At 43.2% G+C, this 24,967-nt stretch overlaps 1 protein-coding gene across 2 annotated transcripts in view; it reads right to left on the reverse strand.

Moving 5' to 3' along the window:
* mcm3ap (minichromosome maintenance complex component 3 associated protein) overlaps positions 1–24,967 on the reverse strand; it is an 86,701-nt gene that overhangs the window by 48,796 nt on the left and 12,938 nt on the right. For both annotated transcript variants that reach the window (XM_063051525.1, XM_063051524.1), the window contains exons 5-10: positions 24,356–24,558; positions 20,713–20,852; positions 15,978–16,175; positions 14,066–14,334; positions 11,190–11,352; positions 5,887–6,047 (exon numbers count right to left, since the gene is read on the reverse strand). In XM_063051525.1, the coding sequence (XP_062907595.1) occupies positions 5,887–6,047; positions 11,190–11,352; positions 14,066–14,334; positions 15,978–16,175; positions 20,713–20,852; positions 24,356–24,558 (1,134 nt within the window). The remainder of the gene's footprint in view (positions 1–5,886; positions 6,048–11,189; positions 11,353–14,065; positions 14,335–15,977; positions 16,176–20,712; positions 20,853–24,355; positions 24,559–24,967) is intronic.

Genomic DNA, 24,967 nt, shown 5'->3' on the forward strand with positions numbered 1-24,967 from the left:
ATGAACAAAGCGGATGAGTTTAGAGAGTGGATCAGTACTTGGAGCTATGATGTTGTGGCCATTACAAAGACTTGGATGGCTCAGGGGTAGGAATGGTTACTTAAGTGCCAGGTTTAGATGTTTCAGAAAGGACAGGGACGGAGGCAAAAGAGGTGGGGGCGTGGCACTGTTGATCAAAGATAGTGTCACAGCTGCAGAAACGGAGGAAGATATGGAGGGATTGCCTACGGAGTCTCTGTGAGTGGAAGTTAGGAACAGGAAGGAATTAATAACTCTTCTGGGTGTTTTTTATAGACCACCCAATAACAAAGGGACATTTAGGAGCAGATAGGGAGACAGATTCTGGAAAGGAATCAAGAGGATTGTTGTGGTGGGAGATTTTAATTTTCCAAATATCGATTGGCATGTCCCTAGAGCAAGGGGTTTATATGGGGTGGAGTTTGTTAGGTGTGTTCAAGGTGGTTTCTTGACACAATATGTAGATAAGCTTACAAGAGGAAAGGCTGTACCTGATCTGGCATTGGGAAATGAACCTGGTCCGGTGCCAGATCTCTCAGTGGGAGAGCATGTTGGAGATAGAGATCACAATTCTATCTCCTTTACCACAGCATTGGAAAGGGATAGGGACAGACAAGTTAGGAAAGCGTTTAATTGGAGTAAGGGGAAATATGAGGCTATCAGGCAGGAACTTGGAAGCATAAATTGGGAACAGATGTCCTCAGGGAAATGTACAGAAGAAACGTGGCAAATGTTCAGGGGATATTTGCATGGAGTTCTGCATAGGTACATTCCAATGAGACGGAAAGGATGGTAGGGTACAGAAACTGTGGTGTAACAAAGGTTGTTGTAAATCTAGTCAAGAAAAAAAGAAGAGCTTACGAAGGTTCAAAAAACTAGGTAATGATAGAGATCTGGAAGATTATAAGGCTAGCAGGAAGGAGCTTAAGAATGAAATTAGGAGAGCCAGAAGGGGCCATGAGAAGGCCTTGGTGGACAGGATTAAGGAAAACTCCAAGGCATTCTACAAGTATGTGAAGAGCAGAGGATAAGACGTGAGAGAAAAGGACCAATCAAGTGTGACAGTGGAAAAGTGCGTATGGAACCAGAGGAGATAGCAGAGGTACATAATGAATACTTTGTTTCAGTATTCACTACAGTAAAGGATCTTGGCGATGGTAGGGATGACTTAACGGCTGACTGAAAAGCTTGAGCATGTAGATATTAAGGAAGAGGATGGGCTGGAGCTTTTGGAAGGCATCAAGTTGGATAAGTCACCACGACTGGATGAGATGTACCCCCAGGCTACTGTGGGAGGCGAGGGAGGAGATTGTTGAGCCTCTGGTGATGATCTTTGCATCATCAATGGGGACAGGACAGGTTCTGGAGGGTTGGAGGGTTGGAGGGTTGCGGATGTTGTTCTATTATTCAAGAAAGAGAGTAGAGATAGCCCAGGAAATTATAGATAGTGAGTCTTACTTTAATAGTTGGTAAGTTGATGGAGAAGATCCTGAGAGGTAGGATTTATGAACATTTGGAAAGGCATAATATGATTAGGAATAGTCAGCATGGCTTTGTGAAAGGCAGGCCATGCCTTGCGAGCTTGATTGATTGAGGATGTGACTAAACACATTGATGAAGGTAGAGCAGTAGATGTAGTATATATAGATTTCAGCAAGGCATCTGACAAGATACCCCATGCAAGGTTTATTGAGAAAGTAAGGAGGCATGGGATCCAATGGGACATTGCTTTGTGGATCCAGAACTGGCTTGCCCACAGAAGGCAAAGAGTAGTTGTAGATGGGTCATACTCTGCATGGAGGTAGGTGACCAATGGTGTGCCTTAGGGATTTGTTCTGGGACCCCTACTCTTCATGATTTTTATACATGACCTGAATGAGGAAGTGGAGAGATGGGTTAGTAAATTTGCTGATGACACAACGGTTGGGAGTGTTGTGGATAGTGTGGAGGGCTGCCAGACGTTACAGCGGGACATTGATAGGATGCAAAACTGAGCTGAGAAGTGGTAGATGGAGTTCAACCCAGATAAGTGTGAGGTGGTTCATTTTGGTAGGTCAAATATGATGACAGAATATAGTATTAATGGTAAAACTCTTGGCAGTGTGGAGGATCAGAGGGATCTTGGGGTCCAAGTCTATAGGACACTCAAAGCTGCTGTGCAGGATGACTCTGTGGTTAAAGAAGGCATACGGTGCATTGGCCTTCATCAATTGTGGAAATGCGTTTAGGAACCGAGAGGTAATGCTACAGCTATATAGGACCCTGGTCAGACCTTAGTACTGTGCTTAGTTCTGGTCACCTCACTACAGGAAGGACGTGGAAACCATAGAAAGGGTGCAGAGGAGATTTACAAGGATGTTGCCTGGATTGGGGAGCATCCTTATGAGAATAGGTTGAGTGAACTCGGCCTTTTTTCCTTGGAGCGATGGAGTATGAGAGGTGACCTGATAAGAGGTGTATAAGATGATGAGAGGCTTTGATCATGTAGATCGTCAGAGGCTTTTTCCCAGGGCTGAAATGGCTAGCACAAAAGGGCACAGGTTTAAGGTGCTTGGAATTAGGTACAGAGGAGATGTCAGGGGTAAGTTGTGTTTTTTCTAAAACACAGAGTGGTGAGTGTGTGGAATGGGCTGCCAGCGACAGTGGTTGAGACGAATACGGTAGGGTCTTTTAAGAGTCTCCTGGGCAGGTACGTGAGCTGAGAAAAATAGAGGGCTATGGGTAACCCTAGGTCAGTTCTAAGGTAAGGACGTGTTCGGCACAGCTTTGTGGGCCGAAGGGCCTATATTGTGCTGTAGGTTTTCTATGTTTCTATCACGTCCTTGAACTGATAATCCAGAGTAAAGAAGATTCAGAATAGGAATGTCTTGATTCCTACTAGAAATGTTAGAGATGACTGAAAAGGTCAGGGTTGTAAAGCTAGGCGCTGAGTAGTAATATGTCACTTGATACAAGAAAACTCAAGATAACCTGTCATCCAGCCATTTGTTAAGTCTCAATAATTCAGCACTTACCCAGACATTGGTCCCCCTGACTTCTTCCATCTCATAGGGGCCATGCTAGCCACACTGCCCTTTTACTCATAGGTCTGCACTTCCTGCACACTCCTCCAACCCACCAAACAGTTGACGGGGCCCCAATTCCCTCGCTGTGTGACCACTTGCCAGGGTCTCAGTACTAGCGCTCAGTTTAAATTTACTGGATTCACTAAAATTGCTGCTGTTGACTTCTTAAAGTGAATTAAGAGCGTTTTGCAGAGTAATAAAAAAAATCTGATTGTACAATAAATCTGTCAATTCAGAAACAGGAAGGCCCAGAGCATGTCATATGAGTAGCATTTTCTGTAACAGCACTGGGGTCATTTTGCTCATTTACAACATTAAAGATGTGGGCTTGTTGGAAATATTTCAAATTATGGGAATTGTCTTTAAAAGGACAGTGAAATTCCCAGCAGAAACAACTGGCACAATATACATAATAGCAATAAACATTCAGAAATTAAATGACAGATAGATTTCAATGCCCTCAAGTGCAAGGTAATACAATTCTTGGGGCTAAATGAAATAGGAGAACAAGTGTTCCCAAGGGTATAGATCACCATAAATAGTGACACAAGTTAACACAGTCAAGTATGAATAAGCAAACATACAAGGATTTAATACTGTGCAAACACTGTAAAGCAGAGCCATGACTTTAAAGGGGGCCCTAATGATACCACACATAGAAAGCTGAATGTTCAGCCCTGGAGAAGGTGCAAGGAAGTGTTACCAGTATGGCACCAGAATTCACTCAAGAACAAAGCCAACTGAAAAGTGACCCGCTATCAGGTAGATGCAGAGAAATAATATTACCTGTGGTGAGACCTGATATATGAACCATTAAAAAAATGAATTGAATGTGGAATTCAAGAGAACCCAGTTGGTGGTCAGGATTTCAAAAGGTTGTAGAGACTCATGTAAAACAAATAATATTGGTTTGGCCCAAATATCCAAAAGCAAAGTATGCAAGGTAAAACAAGACCACTTGAAGACTTCAGGATGGAAACTGGATAAGAGTTAAGCTTTCCAGCATTGAGCACAGCAGAAGTGTAAAGAACGGCAAGGCGAAGGCACTGCTGAAACTTCCATTGTACTGAGCCAAGACAGCCTTGTGAGAGGCAAGTCATGCCTCTTGAGTCTGATTGAATTCTTTGAGGACGTGACAAAGCAGATTGATGAAAGTTGAACAGTAGATATAGATTTTAGTCAGGCATCTGAAAAGGTTCCCCATAGTAGGCTCATTCAGAAAGTCTGGAACCATTGGATCCTGGGAAATCTGGCTATGTGGGTGCATAATTGGCTAGCCCATATTAGGCAGAGAGTGGTAGTAGATATATTGTATTCTGCCTGGAGTGGTGACCAATGATTTTCAGCAGGGATCTGTTTTGGGGCCCATGCTTTTTGTGATTTTCATAAAACGGTTTGGATGAGGAAGTGTAAGGATGGGTTAGTAAGATGTCACAAAAGTTGGTGCAGTTGTGGAAAGTGTAGAGCAGGAGTTCCCAACCTGGGTCCATGGAGCTGTTGCTTAATGGTATTGTCCATGGCATAAAGAAAGATTGGGAACCCTTGGTGTAGATGGTTGATGTAGGCTGCAGCGGTACATTAACAGGATGAAGAGCTGGGCTGAGACATGGCAGATGAAGTTCAACCTATAAAAGTGTGAAGTAATTCATTTTGGAAAGTTGAATTTGCAGGCAAAATATAGGATTTATGGCAGGGTTCTTGGCACTGTGGAGGAGTAGAAGGATCTCAGTGGCCACATACTATATACAGATCCCTCAAAGTTGTTATGCAAATTGGTAGATTTCTTAAGAAGGTATGATACTTTGGCCTTCATTATTCAGGGGATTGAGTTCAAGAGCAGCCAGGTAATGCTGCAGCTCTATAAAATCCTGCTTAAACCACACCTAGAATACCATGTTCAGTTTTGGTTACCAGGATGTGGAAGCTTTAGAGAGGGTGCACAGGAGATTTACCAGGATGCTACCTGGATTAGAAATCACGTCTTATGAAAACAGGTTGAGTGAGCTCGGGCTTTTTTCATTTGGAGTGAAGGTGGACAAGAGGTGACCTGAGGTGTACAAGATGATAAGAGGCATAGATAGAGCGCATAGCCAGTGACCCAGGGCAGAAATGGCTAATACTAGAGGGCATAATTTTAGACTTTTGGAGATAAAAATATAATGGGAAAGTCAGAGGTTTTTTTTTAAATACAGAGTGATAGATGCATGGAATGCCATGCCAGGGTGGTGGTATAACTTAAGAGTCATCAAAAGACAATGATCATCAGTTACATAGTTTTAAAGTGATAGAGGAAATATGGGGAGTATGTCAGAGGCAAGTTCTTTACACAAAAAATGGTAGGTGCATGGAATGCCCTGCCAGGAATGGTGATAGAGGCAGATACATTAGGGACCTTTAAGAAACTCTTTGATAGGCATATGGATAATAGAGAAATGGAGGGTTATGAAGGAGGGAAGAATAAGATTGATCTCAGAGTAGGTTAAAAGTCAACAGGAAATCATGGGTGAAAGGACTTGTACTGTGCTGAATGTTCTATGTTCTAATGAAAGGAAGTGATGTGATAGACCAAAGGGTGATGTAGGATGAATCACTATTTAGGCATTTAAATGCAATCACCGTTTAACTTCTCCAAAATGATTCAATAGATCAGCAGCCAACACGCAAAAAAACATTTAGAAGATCATGGGAAACAAATGGGTAGCTGCTGCATATTCTGCTGTTGTAGATAACATTGCTGAAACGCAGCTGGTTGGAAACTGGAAATAAGGACAGATGAAATGCCCCAGTTCCTTCTGAAACTTACCCATCGCTCACACTCAGCCCATAGACCTTGGCAAATTCTGCCGCCTCTCCATAGTCTTTAAACAGCAGCATTCTAACAAGGGTATCCATCGGAAACATGGTGGCACGCTGAGAGCTCACTGTCAGAGCAAAATTCAAAGTTTTGAGAGCCTCACGACGAACCTGCAATAAAACATCGAGAGTCACACACTGTGGATGAATGCCTGAGTAACTCTCACATATGTGACCTCAGCAGTTCGGTAACATGCAGCAGGAAATCACAGATGACAATCCTGGTGCTTTACTGAGAAGTGACACTTGCCTCGTCCACAGTATCACCTCTTGCTCCTTACCGCAGCAGACCGATGAAGGAACAGAGATACAGAAGAGTTTCTCTTGTCTATCTTGCTAGTAGAGCAAGATCGATCCAAAGTTTAATTCAACAAACTAAAGAGGGTGCAGAAGAAATCCACCAGGATGTTGCCTAGTATGGAGTGATGTTAATTATCAGAAATTAGACAGGCTGTGTCTGTATCCCTTGGAGGAGGCAGCTGAGGAGGGAGGGGTAGGAAATACAGTATTATGAGGGTCATTGAATGTGACTAGTAAGAAGCTTTGCTCAGAAGGGTATCCATAATAGAACATAGAACAGTACAGCACAGTACAGGCCCTTCGGCCCACAATGTTGTGCCGACCCTCAAACCCTGCCTCCCATATAAGCCCCACCTTAAATTCCTCCATATACCTGTCTAGTAGTCTCTTAAACTTCACTAGTGTATCTGCCTCCACCACTGACTCAGGCAGTGCATTCCACGCACCAACCACTCTCTGAACTTCCCACCCCTTACCTTAAAGCCATGTCCTCTTGTATTGAGCAGTGGTACCCTGGGGAAGAGGCGCTGGCTATCCACTCTATCTATTCCTCTTATTGTCTTATATACCTCTATCATGTCTCCTCTCATCCTCCTTCTCTCCAAAGAGTAAAGCCCTATCTCCCTTAATCTCTGATCATAATGCATACTCTCTAAACCAGGCAGCATCCTGGTAAATCTCTGTACTCTTTCCAACACTTCCTATAGTGAGGCAACCAGAACTGGACACAGTACTCCAAGTGTGGCCTAACCAGAGTTTTATAGAGCTGCATCATTACATCGCGACTCTTAAACTCTATCCCTCGACTTCTGAAAGCTAACACCCCATAAGCTTTCTTAACTACCCTATCTACCTCTGAGGCAACTTTCAGGGATCTATGGACATGTATCCCCAGATCCCTCTGCTCCTCCACACTACCAAGTATCCTGCCATTTACTTTGTACTCTGCCTTGGAGTTTGTCCTTCCAAAGTGTACCACCTCACACTTCTCCGGGTTGAACTCCATCTGCCACTTCTGCATCCTATCAATGTCTCTCTGCAATCTTTGACAATCCTCTACACTATCTACAACACCACCAACCTTTGTGTCGTCTGCAAACTTGCCAACTCACCCTTCTACCCCAACATCCAGGTCGTTAATAAAAATCACGAAAAGTAGAGGTCCCAGAACAGATCCTTGTGGGACACCACTAGTCACAATCCTCCAATCTGAATGTACTCCCTTCGCCATGACCCTCTGCCTTCTGCAGGCAAGCCAATTCTGAATCCACCTGGCTAAACTTCCCTGGATCCCATGTTTTCTGACTTTCTGAATAAGCCTACCATGTGGAACCTTGTCAAATGCCTTACTAAAATCCATATAGATCACATCCACTGCACGACCCTCATCTATATGCCTGGTCACCTCCTCAAAGAACTCTATCAGGCTTGTTAGACACGATCTGCCCTTCACAAAGCCATGCTGACTGTCCCTGATCAGACCATGATTCTCTAAATGCCCAGAGATCTTATCCCTAAGAATCTTTTCCAACAGCTTTCCCACCACAGACGTAAGGCTCACTGGTCTATAATTACCCGGACTATCCCTACTACCTTTTTTGAACAAGGGGACAACATTCGCCTCCCTCCAATCCTCCGGTACCATTCCTGTGGACGAGGACAGAAAGATCCTAGCCAGAGGCTCAGCAATCTCTTCCCTCGCCTCGTGGAGCAGCCTGGGGAATATTCCGTCAGGCCCCGGGGACTTATCCGTCCTAATGTATTTTAACAACTCCAACACCTCCTCTCCCTTAATATCAACATGCTCCAGAACATCAACCTCACTCATGTTGTCCTCACCATCATCAAGTTCCCTCTCATTGGTGAATACCAAAGAGAAGTATTCATTGAGGACCTCACCCACTTCCACAACCTCCAGGCACATCTTCCCACCTTTATCTCCAATCGGTCCTACCTTCACTCCTGTCATCCTTTTTTTCTTCACATAATTGAAGAATGCCTTGGGGTTTTCCTTTACCCTACTCGCCAAGGCCTTCTCATGCCCCCTTCTTGCTCTTCTCAGCCCCTTCTTAAGCTCCTTTCTTGCTTCCCTATATTCCTCAATAGACCCATTTGATCCCTGCTTCCTAAAGCTCATGTATGCTGCCTTCTTCCACCTGACTAGATTTTCCACCTCACTTGTCACCCATGGTTCCTTCACCCTACCATTCTTTATCTTCCTCACCGGGACAAATTTATCCCTAATATCCTGCAAGAGATCTCTAAACATCAACCACATGTCCATTGTACATTTCCCTGCAAAAACATCATCCCAATTCACACCCGCAAGTTTTAGCCTTATAGCCTCATAATTTGCCCCTGCCCAATTAAAAATTTTCCTGTCCTCTCTGATTCTATCCTTTTCCATGATAATGCTTAAGGCCGGGGAGCGGTGGGCACTGTCCCCCAGATGCTCACCCACTGAGAGATCTGTGACCTGACCGGTTCGTTATCTAGTACTAGATCTAGTATGGCATTCCCCCTAGTTGGCCTGTCTACATACTGTGTATGGGGTGTCAGGGAGGGGTAGCACCTCTGGTGGGGGAACATGTCGCGTCCTCTTCAAGGCGGTTAGTCCACCTTTGGTCCCCACCTGGCACTCAGCTCTCACCTGCGGCTCCCCATAGCTGTTTGCATGCGACAGCTGCCACACCACGGGCAACGGTTTCGACAAGCCGGCTAAACCAGGTGAGGGTAGCTGACGGGTTTCAAACCCTCGGTGAGATAAGGAGTTGTCTATCCCAGCATGTGAAGACAGACTCCGGCGGATTGAACGGATGAGACCAATGGAAGGTCCAACGGTCAAGAAGGTGGTCTCTGCAAGCGTCGTGGAACGTGTAGAGCAGGACAAGACACAGAAGACGTCCTGGTCATCCACTGCGCCTCGTCCTATCTCCAGCCGTCTAGACTCTGTCTTGCCACTGGATCCAGATGGGAATTGGGAAGAGAGAGTGAGGCTGATGCTGCTCAACTCTCCCTCACTTAAATCCAAATCACACGCTAGTCTCGACACCATCATAATGGTGTCGAGGTCCTCATCAACGTCAATGATGGACGAACAAGCAACATACTGTGACAGGAATCCGTCCTGGACACACTTAAACTCTGCCCCATCTAAACCCTTGGAACTAATCAGGTGTCGATCGATATTAGGGAAGTTAAAGTCACCCATGATAACAACCCTGTTATTTTTGCACCTTTCCAAAATCTGCCTCCCAATCTGCTCCTCTGTATCTCTGCTGCTACCAGGGGGCCTATAGAATGCCCCCCATAGAGGAACTCCTCCCTTCCTGTTCCTGACTTCCACCCATACTGACTCAAAAGAGGATCCTGCTACATTACCTACCCTTTCTGTAGCTGTAATAGTATCCCTGACCAGTAATGCCACCCCTCCTCCCCTTTTTCTGCCCTAGGTTTAGGTTAATATCAGCGGTTGAAGGTTTAGAGATATTTCATGGCTGAAATCTGTACTGCAATGCCCAAGAGGGTGAAGGAGGCAGGTTTTCTCACATAATTCATTTAGCTAACCATTTGAAACACCCCAAGTTACAAGACCATAAGAAATAGGAGCAGAATTAGGCCGTTAGGCCCGTCGAATCTGCTCTGCATTTAATCATGATGGATCCATAACCCTCTCAACCCGATTCTTCTGCCTCCTTCCTATAATCGAGAACCTAAGTCTTAAATATACCCAATGACCTGGGCTTCACAGCTGGCTGTGGCAGCAAATTCCAGAGATTCACCATCCTCTGGCTAAAGAAAGGTATGGAAGCTCAAGGGCTGAATCTCACAACATGGGTATCCAACAGCTGGTACAAGAATGGTGGGCCAGAGAGTCAGTTTCTTCCTGCACGTCTCCAATCCACATTTATTCAAAAATCTTTTAATACCTTAAATCTATCAACCTCAGTCTTGCAACTGATCAATCATTCTGAGCCTTGGCTTTCAGCAAACTATGCTCAAAACTGTGTGTGGAACTGTTGTATACTATTGGCAGCCACAATTAACATCGATCATATAGAAATGAGGGAGCATGAAAGATAAAGGAAATATGCAGGCAGCCCAAATCCAGAGCTAGGATCTGACCTGACATTGCAGCAAAGCAGAAAATGAAACTTGCTTTGGGTCATTAAGAACATTACAACACTTTACCTGAAATATGCTCCCTTCTTTCCCGAATCAAACCTTCAATATTCTTTGTTAACTAAGGTTAACTAAACTTACCATCTTTGATACATACCCTTACAGAGCACACCGACTGAATTCTATTTCACTTTTAAACACCTCCCACTTAAGCAGATGTTGTTTTCCCCCGAGCAGCTGCTTCCGCCAGGTCCTCTGCTTACACCATTGCAATCTGCCTTCACTCAGTTTAGGGTCTTATCTCAGGGACCAACTTTATTTTTTTCCATGACTGAGTACATTACACTTGATATAGATGGTGAACTGCTGGGGGCCCAGCACTAATCCCTGCAGCTCCTTGAAATGAAAAGCATCCATTTATTTCCAGTCTCCATTTTCTGTCTATTAGGCAATTCTCAGTCCATTCTCAGTCAATGCTATACAGTCTAATTTTATTTAACAACCTTGCTCTAACCTTATTGAAGGATTCCTTAAAAGCTGAAACACACTATGTTAATTTCTTAAATCACGCTGGAGGAACTCATCAGATTGGGCAGCATCTATGGAAATGAATAAACGGTCAACATTTCCGGCCAAGACCCTTCTAAAAGGAATAAATATCTCATTATGGTTGTGCTGAGGCAAAGCTTAAGGGAAAAAAAGTCAACAAAAAAAATAGCAAACCACAAGACTAATAAATGAAAAGATACATGCATAGATTCTTTCATAAACAGTTGCTCTGGCAGACATTAGGATTGCCTATTTCACAGCTTACTAGGTGAAAGGCCATACCTGTTTGAAGTAGCGATGCAGTATGCAGGCATTCAGGTAGGAAGCTGCCCTGACCAGTTTGAAAAACCTCACATAGTTGTTGCTGTTTAGAGCTGCAAATGCCTGCACTGCCAACTTCACCTCTGGAGAGTTGCGGATGACTGGACGGAACTGCTGGATTTCCCTACAGTAAAGAATAAACAAGCCAGATGAGGCAGCAGATCTCTGTCTCTCAAGGCAGTGCTAATGTTTGCCTCAATAACGCCCAGAAGGAAAATGAATATCTATTTTACAGTGGGATTTGCTCCTTTTTTTTAAAAAAAAAAGAACCTGCTGCTAAATGGAGGATCTCCCTTTAAATTCCTTATTTGGAGTTTGATGAGATTCGGTGCATCACTAAAGATTCCTCAGAAATCCTTTTTGAGGTATGGTGGAGAGCATTCTTACAGGTTGCATCACAGCTTGGTTTGAAGGCTCCAATGCACAGGATTGCAAAAGGCTGCAGAGGGTTGTAGACGCAACCAGCTCCACCACGGGCACAACTCTTCCCACCACATTTTCAAGAGTTGGTGCCTCAAGAGGATGGCAGCCATTACTAAGGATCGTCACCATCTGGGACATGCGCTCCTCTCATCACTACAATCAAGGGGCAGCAGCCCAAAGACGCATACTCAATGAATCAGAAATAGCTTCTTCCCCTCCACCATCAGTTTTCTGAACAGTCCACAAACCCAGAACAATACCTCATTATTCCTAAGAGTTGCTGGTGAACGCAGCAGGCCAGGCAGCATCTCTAGGAAGAGGTACAGTCGACGTTTCGGGCCGAGACCCTTCGTCAGGACTAACTGAAAGAAGAGCTAGTAAGAGATTTGAAAGTGGTTCAAATCTCTTACTAGCTCTTATTTCAGTTAGTCCTGACGAAGGGTCTCGGCCCGAAACGTCGACTGTACCTCTTCCTAGAGATGCTGCTTGGCCTGCTGCGTTCACCAGCAACTTTTATGTGTGTTGTTTGAAATTCCAGCATCTGCAGATTTTCTCGTGTTTGCCTCATTATTCCTTATTGTTTTGCATTATTCACTTAGTAATTCAGAATAATTTGATGTCTTTGAACTGTACTGCTGTCATAACACAACAAACTTCACATCATCTAAGTCAGGGGTCCCCAACCTTTTTTGAACCGCGGACCGGTTTAATATTGACAATATTCTTAAGGACCGGCCGACAGGGGGTTGGTGGGGGGGGGTGGTGTTCAAGTTCAACAGTGCGTGGCAGGGAATGAGGAAAGGTGCAGCTGACTCATATCGTTTCATTTCGCCAAATCGTATCGTTTCCTCATGGCCTGGTACCGGTACGCGGCCAGGTGGTTGGGAACCACTGATCTAAGTGACTGATAATAAAACAAATTCTCATTTTGGTAATTTTTATGGCATGATTTTTGAAAGGATGCAGGGTAGGAGACCAAGTGCTTCATATACTGCACACAGAGCTCTGCAGCATCTGGAGAGTATTTTGTGTTCTGCATGTTGCTGTGCAGGGTAGTCAAGTTGTTATTTGTTGAATTTGACAACCAAAACAAATAACCAGCTCTGTTACCAAGACAAACTATCTCTGCAACAGTGCCAAATTCCACACCCATCCTAACTCATTTTATTGAAATCTTCATCCATTCTTCTTTTACTCATCTTTGCTACACAAAGACAAGGAAACTGCAAATGCTGCAAGGCAGGAAAGACTATAAATAGTCTGCAGGTCCAGCAACATGTGGTGAGTATTTATAAAAAGGTTACCAGAACTCTCTACAATTTCATGTCACACTACTGAGTATTTAAAGCATAACATATAAAATGCTGGAGAGACTCAGCAAGTCAGGCAGTATCTATGGAGAGGGAATAAAGAGCTGACAATTCCAGCTGAGACCCTTCATTAGGACTTTTTGGACTTCCAGCATCCGCAGAAGCTTTAAGTTTATGAGGGTATTTAAAGCAATTTCCAACACTTAGACATCTTTGTGCAAATGTTAATTTTTCGCTCAAACAAAAAAATGCAATGATGAGTTCATTAATTGCAGACCAGTCTCATTTCAGTGGTGGGAAATTAGAAGCAATAATCTGAGGTGGAATGAGCAAACATGGCGACAAGTATGGTCTGACTGAAGGCCACAAATGCAGCCAATTCTGGTCATCGCAATTCAGAAAGGATATGAAGATCAGAGAGAGAGCGAGAGAGAGATGTTGCAGAAAATATTTACTGGAATAGCTCAAGGAATTGAGGAACTTCAGCTGTAATGTGGGACTAGAGCTCTGCTTTGTTCAAAACAAAAATAAAGTTGAGAGGGGACACAAGATTTCAGAAAGGTCAGAGAATGTACCGTAACAGATCAATCGTAAGAATGTGGAAAATAAGTATGTGGCCGTTGGATAGCACTGTGAGTCCATTGGGTGTTCTACCCGCGGAGGGTTGTCTTTTTAACGCAAGCTTTCAAGTGCGCACATTTTCATCTCGGTGGGCCTAGTCTGTCATTTCCACACTAAGTTGCACATTGTGCAATGATACTAACATTACTCATTAAAGACCTTTAATCATACTATTTTATTGCCATTCTTACTCTGCGTAGAGAGAAGTCCCCTCTGCTGGAGGCACAAAGCAAAACAAGGAAAAACATCTGCCATAATCTGGAGTTTAATCCTTTCAGAGTTCTGAAAACAAGTGTACTAAAAGCTTTGAAAGTGGATTTAGATAGAGACAAGAGAAACTAATGTGTACAGCTTAAGAGAAGGAGCTGAGGACTGGGACTGAGTGAATTACTTACCTGATGGGCCAAATGCCATAACTGTACCACATGATGCTATCATTCCACTATGCAGCAAGCACATTGAAAATAAACATCTCCTGCTCACCGGAGAATATCTCCCTCATTGAGATTAAGCAGAACATGGTAGCCCCGGAATTCTGCCTCATTCTCACAGTAGGTTTCCTTGGTGGATAAATCCTGGTACATTTCTTTCAGGCTTTGCAAACACTTGGTCAGGTTTTCATCATTGATCTTCGCATCATAGGAAGACATTGGCTCCTCGCAGAGATGATGACTGCAGTGGATGTGAAATCGTGTACACTTCTCGATTAGTGCCACTGTCATCTTATCACATAGGTGTTGTTGTGTAATATCCTGTCAGAAAAAAAAAACTGCATCAATAGGAAGGCACATCAAACTTTACAAATGAATAAAGGTATACAGGGTAGGAAGGTCTAAACTAAAGGGCAAACACGAGAAAATCTGCAAATGCTGGAAATTCAAGCAACACACACAAAATGCTGAACGCAGCAGGCCAGGCAACATCTATAGGAAGAAGTACAGTCGACGTTTCGGGTCGTCTCTTTCCCTCTCACAAACACTCCTTGCCTGTTCTCCATCTTCCTCTGGTGCTCCCCTCCCCCTTTCTTTCTTCTAAGGCCTTCTGTCCCATGATACTCCCCCTTCTCCAGCCTTGTATCCCTTTTGCCAATCAACTTCCCAGCTCTTGGTTTCATCCCTCCCCCTCCTGTCTTCTCCTATCATTTCAGGTCTCCCTCTCCCCCTCCCACTTTCAAATCTCTTACTATCGCTCTTTTTTCCATTAGTCCTGACGAAGGGTCTCGACCCGAAACGTCGACTGTACTTCTTCCTATAGATACTGCCTGGCCTGCTGCGTTCCACCAGCATTGTGTGTGTGTGTTGTTTAAAATAAAGGGCACAGGTTTAAGATTACAGGGTAAAGATTTAAAAGTGATCTTGGAGTTCAGTTTTCCGAGGGAGGTGGTGGAAGCAGGAACAATTACAACACACCAGTTTGGATAGGTACTTAGATAAGAAATGTTTGGAGGGATATAGACCAAATGCAAGCAGAAGGGAATAACTAGATAAATATCTTGGTGGGTATGAGTGAGCCGAACCAAAGGGCCTATTCCCGTGCTGTACAAGTCTGACACTACATGTGCCTTTTCTCTCAGCTGCCGATAAATTACTGTACTAAAGTCCTAGTCACATCAAGGATACTATGCTGTCAGACTATAAAAAAGACTTTCCAAGTTGAGCTTCGTCTCTCTAATTTTTCATTATGTTTGGTAATTTGAAATGAGCTCTCACGTGGGGTTACTCTTGGGACACAAGTTTGTCAGGCACAGCAGCTATGATAAAGACAAGAGATTCTGCAGATGCTGGAAATCTAGAGTAACACACACAAAATGCATGTCAGGTCGCATCTATGGAAATAAATAAAAAGTCGAAGTTTTTGGCCAACACCCTTCGTTAGCACTGGATAGGAAGGGTGAATAAGGGGAGGAGCAGGGAAGGAGTACAAGCTGACAGGTGATAGGTGAAGCCAGGTGAGTGCTGTGGTGTGTCTCCTCTGGAGTTTAAATCACCTCTTTGACGGGAGTTCAGTGAGACCAGCTAAAAACCCTTTACTTAATTAAGTCATCGTGTCAGACCAGCCTCTTGAAGTGAAATCCCAACTCAATGTCGGTGGTTGTGAACTATGTACACTTCCACCAATTAGGTTATCCTACAAAGGGTCACGGCCCAAAGCGTTGGCTGTTTATTCCTGAACTGTTGAGGTCCTCCAGCATCAGAACAGCAATGATACAAAACCAAAAAGTGGAATGTTATACTAACAGCAATACTACCAATTGGAATGCCAAACGTGAGAAAATGGAACTAGCTTAGATGGGCATCTTGGTCAGCATGGACGAGGGACGAGTCGGGCTGTAAGGCCTGTTTCCCTCCTGTTTTACTTATGACTAAGTCCACACATACTCGCATTATTAACTCACCTTTCTCACTCCACGAGTTCGGTTCCACACAAAGTCATACCAGTCCCGGTAATTGCCTTCACCCAGATCCATGATCCGACTCACTAAGTAATCCATTGTGAATTTCAACACAGAGGCAGGGCGAAGTTCATGAGGTAAAGGTTCTTCCTGGTCTGCTGATGACCTGCTATACTCCTTGATTGCAGCTTCATGGTTAACCTGTGATGCAACAAACATATCAATTAGCATTAAACAAACGAGTCTTCAGAACTCTTGACAGTGTTGGAGTCTGATAGTTTACAACATGAAGCAGGCAAATTCAATATTACATTGTAAAATTTGCTGTGTAACCTGGATTGTTGCCATGTTAAAACAGCTAATCCTGTGATTTTGGGATGCAGACTAATTATTGTACAACCCTTTAGATCCATAACTAACAAGGGATACTGAAAATCCAGAAACAAAACCCATGGATCCTTTTAATTAGACTGCTGAAACAAAAGCCTGACTTAACAACAACGGAAAATGCAACATATCAGAGCATAAAAGATAGAAACCTGAATAGGCTAATCAGCCTGTGAGTCTTTTACACCACTCTGAAATCAAATGTTGTTAATTTCCCACTCTTTTACCCCCATGCTAACAATTCCCCACCCTCTCCCCATACTCCTTGATTCAAGCTGCAATTCAAGTAAACACTCACACTTTATACATTCACTAACCATCTCCCCAATTCTCCAGGGTACATAATTCCAAAGTCAGCACCATCAGCAGATCTTCCTCCTCACTCATTCTTAAATGATGTTACTCTTTATAATGAAACTATGCCTCCTGTTTCAACCTCAACACCAGAGAATAACCTCTTAGCACTCACCTTGTCAATCTCTCTCAAGGTCATACATATTTCAATAGGGTCACCTCCTATGTTCCTAAACTCAAACGAGGATAGACACAGCTTGCTCAATATCCCCAGTAATAAAGAACAAGACCAAAGTTCCATCAGCCGTCCTAATCCTGCTTTATACCTGCAAGCAACCCCTTTGCGTTTGTGAACTAGGACTCCCATATTCCCCTATACTGCAACTTTTTGATGCCTCTTCCTATTTAAATAAAGATTTATTGTTGTGTTGTACTTCAAAGTGAATAACCTCAGTTTCTCCACACAAGACATAACGTGGGTTATTTCCAACACTGTCAATATAGAATCTACACTGAAACAATGCAGCTAGAGGCCAAGTTAGTTCTTCAGCATGGATCACAGATCCTACACGCAAAATGTTATCTGGTCCCACAGTCTTTGCTGCATTCAGTGTTCTCAGATATTTCTCGATATCATGTGGAGTGAATCGATTTGGCCAAATGTTATCAACAGGAATTCTGCAGATGCTGGAAATTCAAGCAACACACATCAAAGACGAAGGACAGGAGTCCTGACGAAGGGTCTCGGCCTGAAACGTCGACTGTACCTCTTCCTAGAGATGCTGCCTGGCCTGCTGCGTTCACCAGCAACTTTGATGTGTGTGGCCAAATGTTATATTTATTTAGAGATACAACATGGAACAGGCCCTCTGGCCCTTCGAGCTGTACTGCCCAGTAACCCACCTATTTTAACCCCAACCTAGTCACAGAAAAATTTACAATAACCAATTAACCTATTAACTGGTAGGTCTTTAGACTGTGGGAGGAATTCAGAACATCCTGACGAAACTCACATGCTCACAGGAAGGACACAGAAAGTTCTTACAAAGGATGCCAGAATTGAATTCCGAGATCCAACACCCTGAACTGTAATGTGACTTCTGTGATGGTGGGACCAAGATGGATAATCTATTCACCACTTCTGGTTGAACACGATTCAATGCTAGCACTCACATTTTGGCCATCACTATCCTCAAGGAAGGTAGCATCATATCCTGTTAGATGTTAAATTGTCCACCAGCGTTCATGACGAAAATGCAGGTAGCCTACAGACCTTCGACCTGATCTACAGGTTGAGAGTGCTGGTCTGGTTATTGCATGCTGTATTTGCATGTAGTTCTGTATTAGTTTTACCAGCTATACCGATGCTGCTCCTAACAATTCCTTTTGTAATCCTTATCACTCCCACTGCCCCACATTCCCAGATGCTACTCAACCCACTGAGTTCCACCAGCAGTTTCAATGTCGTTCCATATTCCAGAATCCACAGTCTTGTCTCCCTTCTGTGATCCTGGCAGAACCGTCTGAACATTAGTTTTGGGTAGGGGGTAAGAAATTTATAGGGTACCTAAACAAGATTTTCTGTTTTTACCCAGAAATGGTTGGAATCTGGAACACACTGCATAAGTGGGCGTTGGAAGCAGATATTTTCACAAGATTTAAGTATCACATGATCACTTCATTCACCAAAGCATAAAAAGTAATGGAGCAAGTGCTGGTAAATGGGATTTGCACGGACAAGGTGAATGAAGGGGTCATTTCTGTGTTGTATTTCTCTGTGACTCTGCTCTTGAACAGGGTTGATCACTAGTAAAGTGTGTGATATTCCAGGTGATTGGATTGTGGTGCTGTTTGAATATAGCACCTTGTGGAAGCTCAATTTTGAGCTGCAGACACAAAAGACTACAGATACTAGCATTTGGAGATCAAACAGACTGTGTCTACCATGTTACCTTGAAGGTATGTTTTTGTGAGTACCATGCCAGGCTTTTACTTAATAGTCTGTAGGACAATTTTTCCAGTTTTGGGCCAGACCTCCAGATGTTTGCAAGAAGGATGCTGCACGGCTGACAGCACCTAGGGTGATTCTGGATGATCTGGCCAATTTTATTCTCCCTCTAGTTCAGACATGGCAGTTAACAGTAATACTAAGTGGCTTGCTAGATCACTACAGAAGATGTTTTAAGAGTTTACCACATTTTTCAACCTGGAAACACTTACTGATCAGACCAAGCAGAATTCCCTTCCTGAAAAGTACTGGGGAGCCAGAAGGGTGTTTCTGTACTTACTGAGTCTAAGGATTCTTGTCTCCCAAATTAGAGATTAGTAACTGAATTTAAATTCCACAGTGACAAGGTGGGATTTTCAAACTGGATTGTTAGTACGGAAACTTAACTGCTGTGCCAATATGGCGCCTAAACTTAATTTTAGTTGAGAAAAGTTATTTCTTTATGCAGTAGCAATTATACCTAATGTTACACATGTTCAGTGAAACTGATACTGGGCATCCCATTGTTCAGCATCTGGCTTAATCGTCATGGATCCAGACTGTAGGCTGGGTGTACAGCCAGAACCAATGTTAGGGTTCGGAACACCAGAGATCAGGAACACTCGTAACTTCCTGTTCCCTTTAAACTCACAGGGCTCATTGGAAATTTTGTTATAGCACTGTTTAACATATAAAAAGTGAAACAAGTAAACATGAGGAATTCTGCAGATGCTGAAAATTCAAGCAACACACATCAAAGTTGCTGGTGAACGCAGCAGGCCAGGCAGCATCTCTAGGAAGAGGCACAGTCGACGTTTCGGGCCGAGACCTGTCCTGACGAAGGGTCTTGGCCGGAAACGTCAACTGTACCTCTTCCTAGAGATGCTGCTTGGCCTGCTGTGTTCACCAGCAACTTTGAAAGTGAAACAAGTGTTTGGTTATTTATAGGAATAACATCCAACTATCCAGATAAGTTGCAGGTCCAGTTCTACCCAAGTACTGGGGAGCTAGGTTATCAGAGTGTACGATGGTTTTGGGTGTGTACTTGCTGGAATTCAGAAGTATGGAGGGGGGAGGGGAACTCATTAAAATCTATCAAATATTGAAAGGCCTAGATAGAGTGGACACGGAGAGGATGGTTCCTATAGTCGGAGAGTCGACCCACAGAGGGCACAGCCTCAGAATACAAGGACATCCTTTTAGATCACAGCACAGGAGGAATTTCTTTAGCCAGTGAGTGGTGAATCTGTGGAATTCATTGCCAGAGACAGCTGTGAGGCTAAGTCATTCAGTGTGTTTAAAGTGGAGATTGATAGGTTCTTGATTATTAAAGGCATAAAAGGTTATGGGAGAAGGTAGGAGAATAGGGTTGAGAGGAATAATAGGTCAGCAAGATGGAATGGCGGAGCAGTCTCAATGGGCTAAATGGCCTAATTTTGCTTCCATCTCTTATGGCCTATAGTTACACATAACAATTATAAAATTTAATTATGTTTCTCTTTGATGTTGTACCAACCTCCTACTTCTACAAGAACCCCAATTTGAAATGAACACTGAGTTGACTCTACAAAACTAATATTACGATCAGCTCATTATCAACTGATAATACACCTTGGACGACATGAATCAGCGTGCATTTCTTGAAGTGATAAAATACTTTATGGTCAGTTGAGAAACAAACAAAAAGCCAGATGCTGAAAGTCTAAAATAAAAGCTGAAAACACTCAGCACATCACATAGCAAATTATTTCATCAATATAGTAGCCAAAATATCCAAAATGAACCTCTGGAAAGGCAATCAGTTATGACTACAGCAAAATAAGTATCACTATCTGCTTTCATGAAGTTTAAATCGCCTGTAACAAAAGAAAACTTTAACAAGAGTTTTGTGACTCTGAAACCCTGTTAAAAGATGAGATGAACTGATGCTAACTTCCAGACAGTTTTTAAATTAGGACAAAATTAGTAGCCAATTGGTGTTTAAAAAAAAAACAAAGATTATCCAAACCAACAAACTCCAAAATGAACCATGTGTACACGGACTAATCAAATGGGAAGTTTAATACTGACCTTGTCAGTGCCAGGTATGACCTCGAAAGGACTGAGCTGGAATCTTGTCTCCCTCATGTAACGCTCTTTCTCTGGGCACATGTCCATACAGGTCCCCACCACAGCTTTAGCTTTTTCCAGCTCAGTTCTTTTCACTCGGGCTGTAGAGAAATGTAGTGATGCATTTCAATAGAGTATCGAAGTGCAGGTAATCAAATCATCTTGTTTTATGCCTCACTCGAAGGACAGCAGTCCCCAAAAGACAACACAAATCTTCCTTCAACATTCTTTGATCCACATCTGATGCAACTTAAAAAGCCATTTTTCCTTAAAGTTTTCCTTTGGATTGTGGAAAGACTGCCTATCCCCAATTACTTTTTGAGCTCCTGCAGTCCACGTACTTCTGCAATGCTGTTGGAGACAGCCAAAAAAAAACAGATCAGTGAGGCAAGTTAATGAGGAATGGAACGTAACGAGGAACTCACAGGTACTGGTGATAACCTGGTCCTTCAATCAGGATGAAAGATTGCAGGTATACACTAGGAGATACAGCTGAAGAAGTCATGGTGTTTTGTTGCTGCATATCTGCAAACACCATATCTTGCAGCCATGGTGTATCAATAATGGAAAGAGAAGACAACTAAGATGGTGGATGTGGCGCCAGTCATACAGACTACCTTATCCCAGTTCCAAATCCTGCACGATCTTTACTTTCCACCACTGCTTTCTACCCACCCTGGTCACTCACACCATACTCTACACCCTTACCCTCACCTCACTCCTCCTCCTCTTTCCACCTTACTTGAACCCTCCAACGTACTGTCCTCCTCTGACTAAAGGCCTAATCCCAACTCCAACCCTTGCTGTATCTTACTGCAGTCTCTTGTGCTTACACAGACTGCCTTGTCTGGACAACTGCTTTTTGAGCATTGGAAGTGGACTCATTCCATCAAGGAGAGAGAATACTGCTTTGGGCTTTGTAGTTGGTGGAAAGGGCAGATAATCAAGATAGAATAACTGCACTCTTGACCAGAGTTCATGTTGCCGACCAAGTTAAATTTCTGTTAGTGACCTCTTGGACATCGATGGTGGGGGCATTCCACAACAGCAATGAGGTTAAATACCCAAGGGAGATGATGGGAATACACTCTCCTGTTGGTGAGAGCCATTGCTTACTATGTGTGGTACCAATACTACCTGTCACTTACCAACCCATGTGACTTCAATTGAAGTCTTCAAAGTAAATTTATTACCAAAGTACGTACAAGTCACCATACAGTACCTCGAGATTCATTTTCTTGCAGGCAGTCACAGTAGAACAATGAAATACAATACAATCAGTTAAAAACTACACACAAAGACAGACCAGCAACCAATATGCAAAAGACAAACTCTGCAAATACAGGAAAAACTTTGTTGCCTTTGCTGCATTTAGGGGACATGGAGGGCTGCATTATTAACAAACATTCCTACTTCAGTCCTTAAAATGAGGGCAAGATTATTGATTAGGCAATGAAAGATCAGTGGGCCTTGTACGTTACTCTGGGACTGAAATAAGCAAATGAAACAATAAAAGCTGAAGCAGAAGTACACCACGTTGCCTCTGCCAGTTTCCTGTTCCCTGTTCACACCTTCCCATCAAATCCCAACAAACCCCCAGATTCTATGACTTGACTGCATACTAGGAGACATATAGAAGGGTCAACTAACCCAGCAGCTTGAATATATTTGAATCATGGAGAGAAATTCATGCAGTTACAGGAAGGCTGTGCAAACTGCACACTGACAGCATCAGAAGTCAGGACTGAACCCAAATCACTTGAACGGTGAAGCTGCAGCTCCACGACCTCCATTCCTCTGGCACTAGAAAGCACCCTACATTTCTTTTATGAAGACTTAACAGCTGCCTGAAAAGGCAGTGATTGTCCAAATTATATTTGTTCTGCTTTTTTTTAAAGAGAGAAAACAGCTCAGGTAATCCTTTGTTGCAAGCTGGCTGAGAGTATTGTAGCCAAATTTAATTGGAGGTACAACTTTCAGAAGCACAAGTTTTCAGCTTTCAACCCATAACCTGTGCTATATCTACCACATGTAGCCATTTTTTGGTAACTTGAAATTAACTAAATAACCTGAAGGTTGGTTTTCATTAAGGTGGTGCTCTCTGGAAGAAGCCATGAAGGATCTAGTCAGCACTCCTTGCCGATGGTGTTTTTATATGCCTCAGCCATGTCGTCTGCATTTGCATAGTTAGTTCACTGAAGATGGGAATACTGCTAGAAAGGACGGAAACCTTTACAGAAAGATAGGATACTCAAGCAGTGACTTCCGTTAGTTGGAAAATAAAACACAAGACACTGGAACAGAATTAGGCCATTCAGCCCATTGAGTTTGCTCCGTCATTCAATTCTGGCTGATTTATTATCCTTCTCAACCTGTCTCCTGCCTTTTCCCTGTAACCTTCAACGCCCTTACGAATCAAGAACCTAACAAAGGTCCAATTTAAATATACCCAATATTTTGCCTCCATAGTTGTTTATGGCAACAAAATCCACAGATTCAGCACCCTCTGGCTAAAGAAATTCCTCATCTCTGTTTCAAAGGGACATCCTTTTTTCCCTGAGGCTATGCCTCTGGTCCTACATTCCTTCACTATTGGAGACATCTTCTTCATGTCTACTCTATCTAGGCCTTTTAATATTCAATGGGTTTCAATTCGATTCTCCCCACCCCCCCATTCTTCTAAACCCCAGCAAGTACAGGCCCAGAGCCATCAAATGCTCCTCGTATGTTAACCCTTTCATTTCCAGATCATGGTCGTGAACCTTCTCTGGACCTCTCCAATACCAACACATCATTTCTTATCTGTACCAGCAGAACATCTTGACAACATCTCTCTAGTTTGGCGCTGATGTCTGAAATATACATAAAGCCTTAATGTTCCCCATATAACTCAGGTGTGCATAACAATGGTTCAAATAAAAGGCACCACCCATAACAATTTCAGTCACCAGCATTTGCTGTAGCAGCTCAAACCCTCCACAACAAACCTGGGAGAATGGCCATCCTTTCCTCCAAAGTACCCTTACTTCCACAATTTCTTCAATGGTACTAAGAAAAGGGCATGGGTACTAAGAAAAGGGCATGGGTACTTTTGCTGCTATCGAGATCAGAATTTGGTTCTCTCATCTGGAGGCAGCACTACAGTGTAGTGGTTAGCATAACACTTCTACAGCGCTGATGACAAGGGCTCAATTCCCAACACTGTAAGGAGTTTGGACATTCTCCTTGTATCTGCGTGGGTTCCCTACGAGGGCTCCAGCTTCCTCCTACGTTCCAAAGATGTAATGGGTTGGTCACATGGGTATAATTGGATGGCGGGAGCTCGTTGGACCAGAAGGGCCTGTTAATGTCCTGAATCTCTAAATAAAAACATTCAGAGATATTGCACAAAAAGGGAACATAAAAAATGCAAATATCATATTGGCAACAAATCACATTTGTAGGACAATGCAACAAGTAAGAGAGATGAGAGAGTGAGTAGACAAGCCACAGAAATGAAGAAAAGGAAGGAGGAAATAGGATATGTGAAACAAAGAGAAGTGGAGGATTCATGGTCTAACTTCTGGACAATTTTACTTTAAGCCAACAAGCAATGCCCTGTTACCTTGTCTCATTAATTTGTCTCGTTGGTCAAGTACCCGAAATTTTTCTTCAGCATTAACAGCCACTGTGCCGAGCAGATGACTGAGAGAAGAAGGTAGGGTCACTGTACGCTCAGGCACTGTCACCTGATCTTCCATCTCCGGCACATGCTGAGGTTCACTCTCCAGTTTTTGGCTCTTTGCAAGTGCACTCTTAACTGGCGACCTACAGAACAAATAGAGCTCATGAAAGATGAGACCTGCTTTAAAGCTAATTACTGGCATTATCATTCACTATGCCCTGAGAGGACACTGGATCAAACTGTTGCTTCTTTTACTCTATCACTAGGAGACTAATCACCCTGATTCAAGATTGTTACTCCAGATTTGATACAGCAATAAACATACACAACACAATAAAAAACACAATAAATATAAAAACAATCCTATAAAATGCAATGTACAACTAACATATACATGGACTGACTGTATGTACATAAAGTGATTCTAGGTGATGTGTATATAGTGGTGGTAAGTGGAGGTGTTGATCAGCCTGACGGTTTGAGGGAAGTAACTGTTTTTGAGTCTAGTGGGCCTGGTGTGGGTGCTGCATAGCCTCTTCCCGAGTGAGACTG

The sequence above is a fragment of the Mobula hypostoma genome, chromosome 6, assembly GCF_963921235.1.
Source record: "Mobula hypostoma chromosome 6, sMobHyp1.1, whole genome shotgun sequence".
In the NCBI taxonomy this organism is placed as follows: Eukaryota; Metazoa; Chordata; class Chondrichthyes; order Myliobatiformes; family Myliobatidae; genus Mobula; species Mobula hypostoma.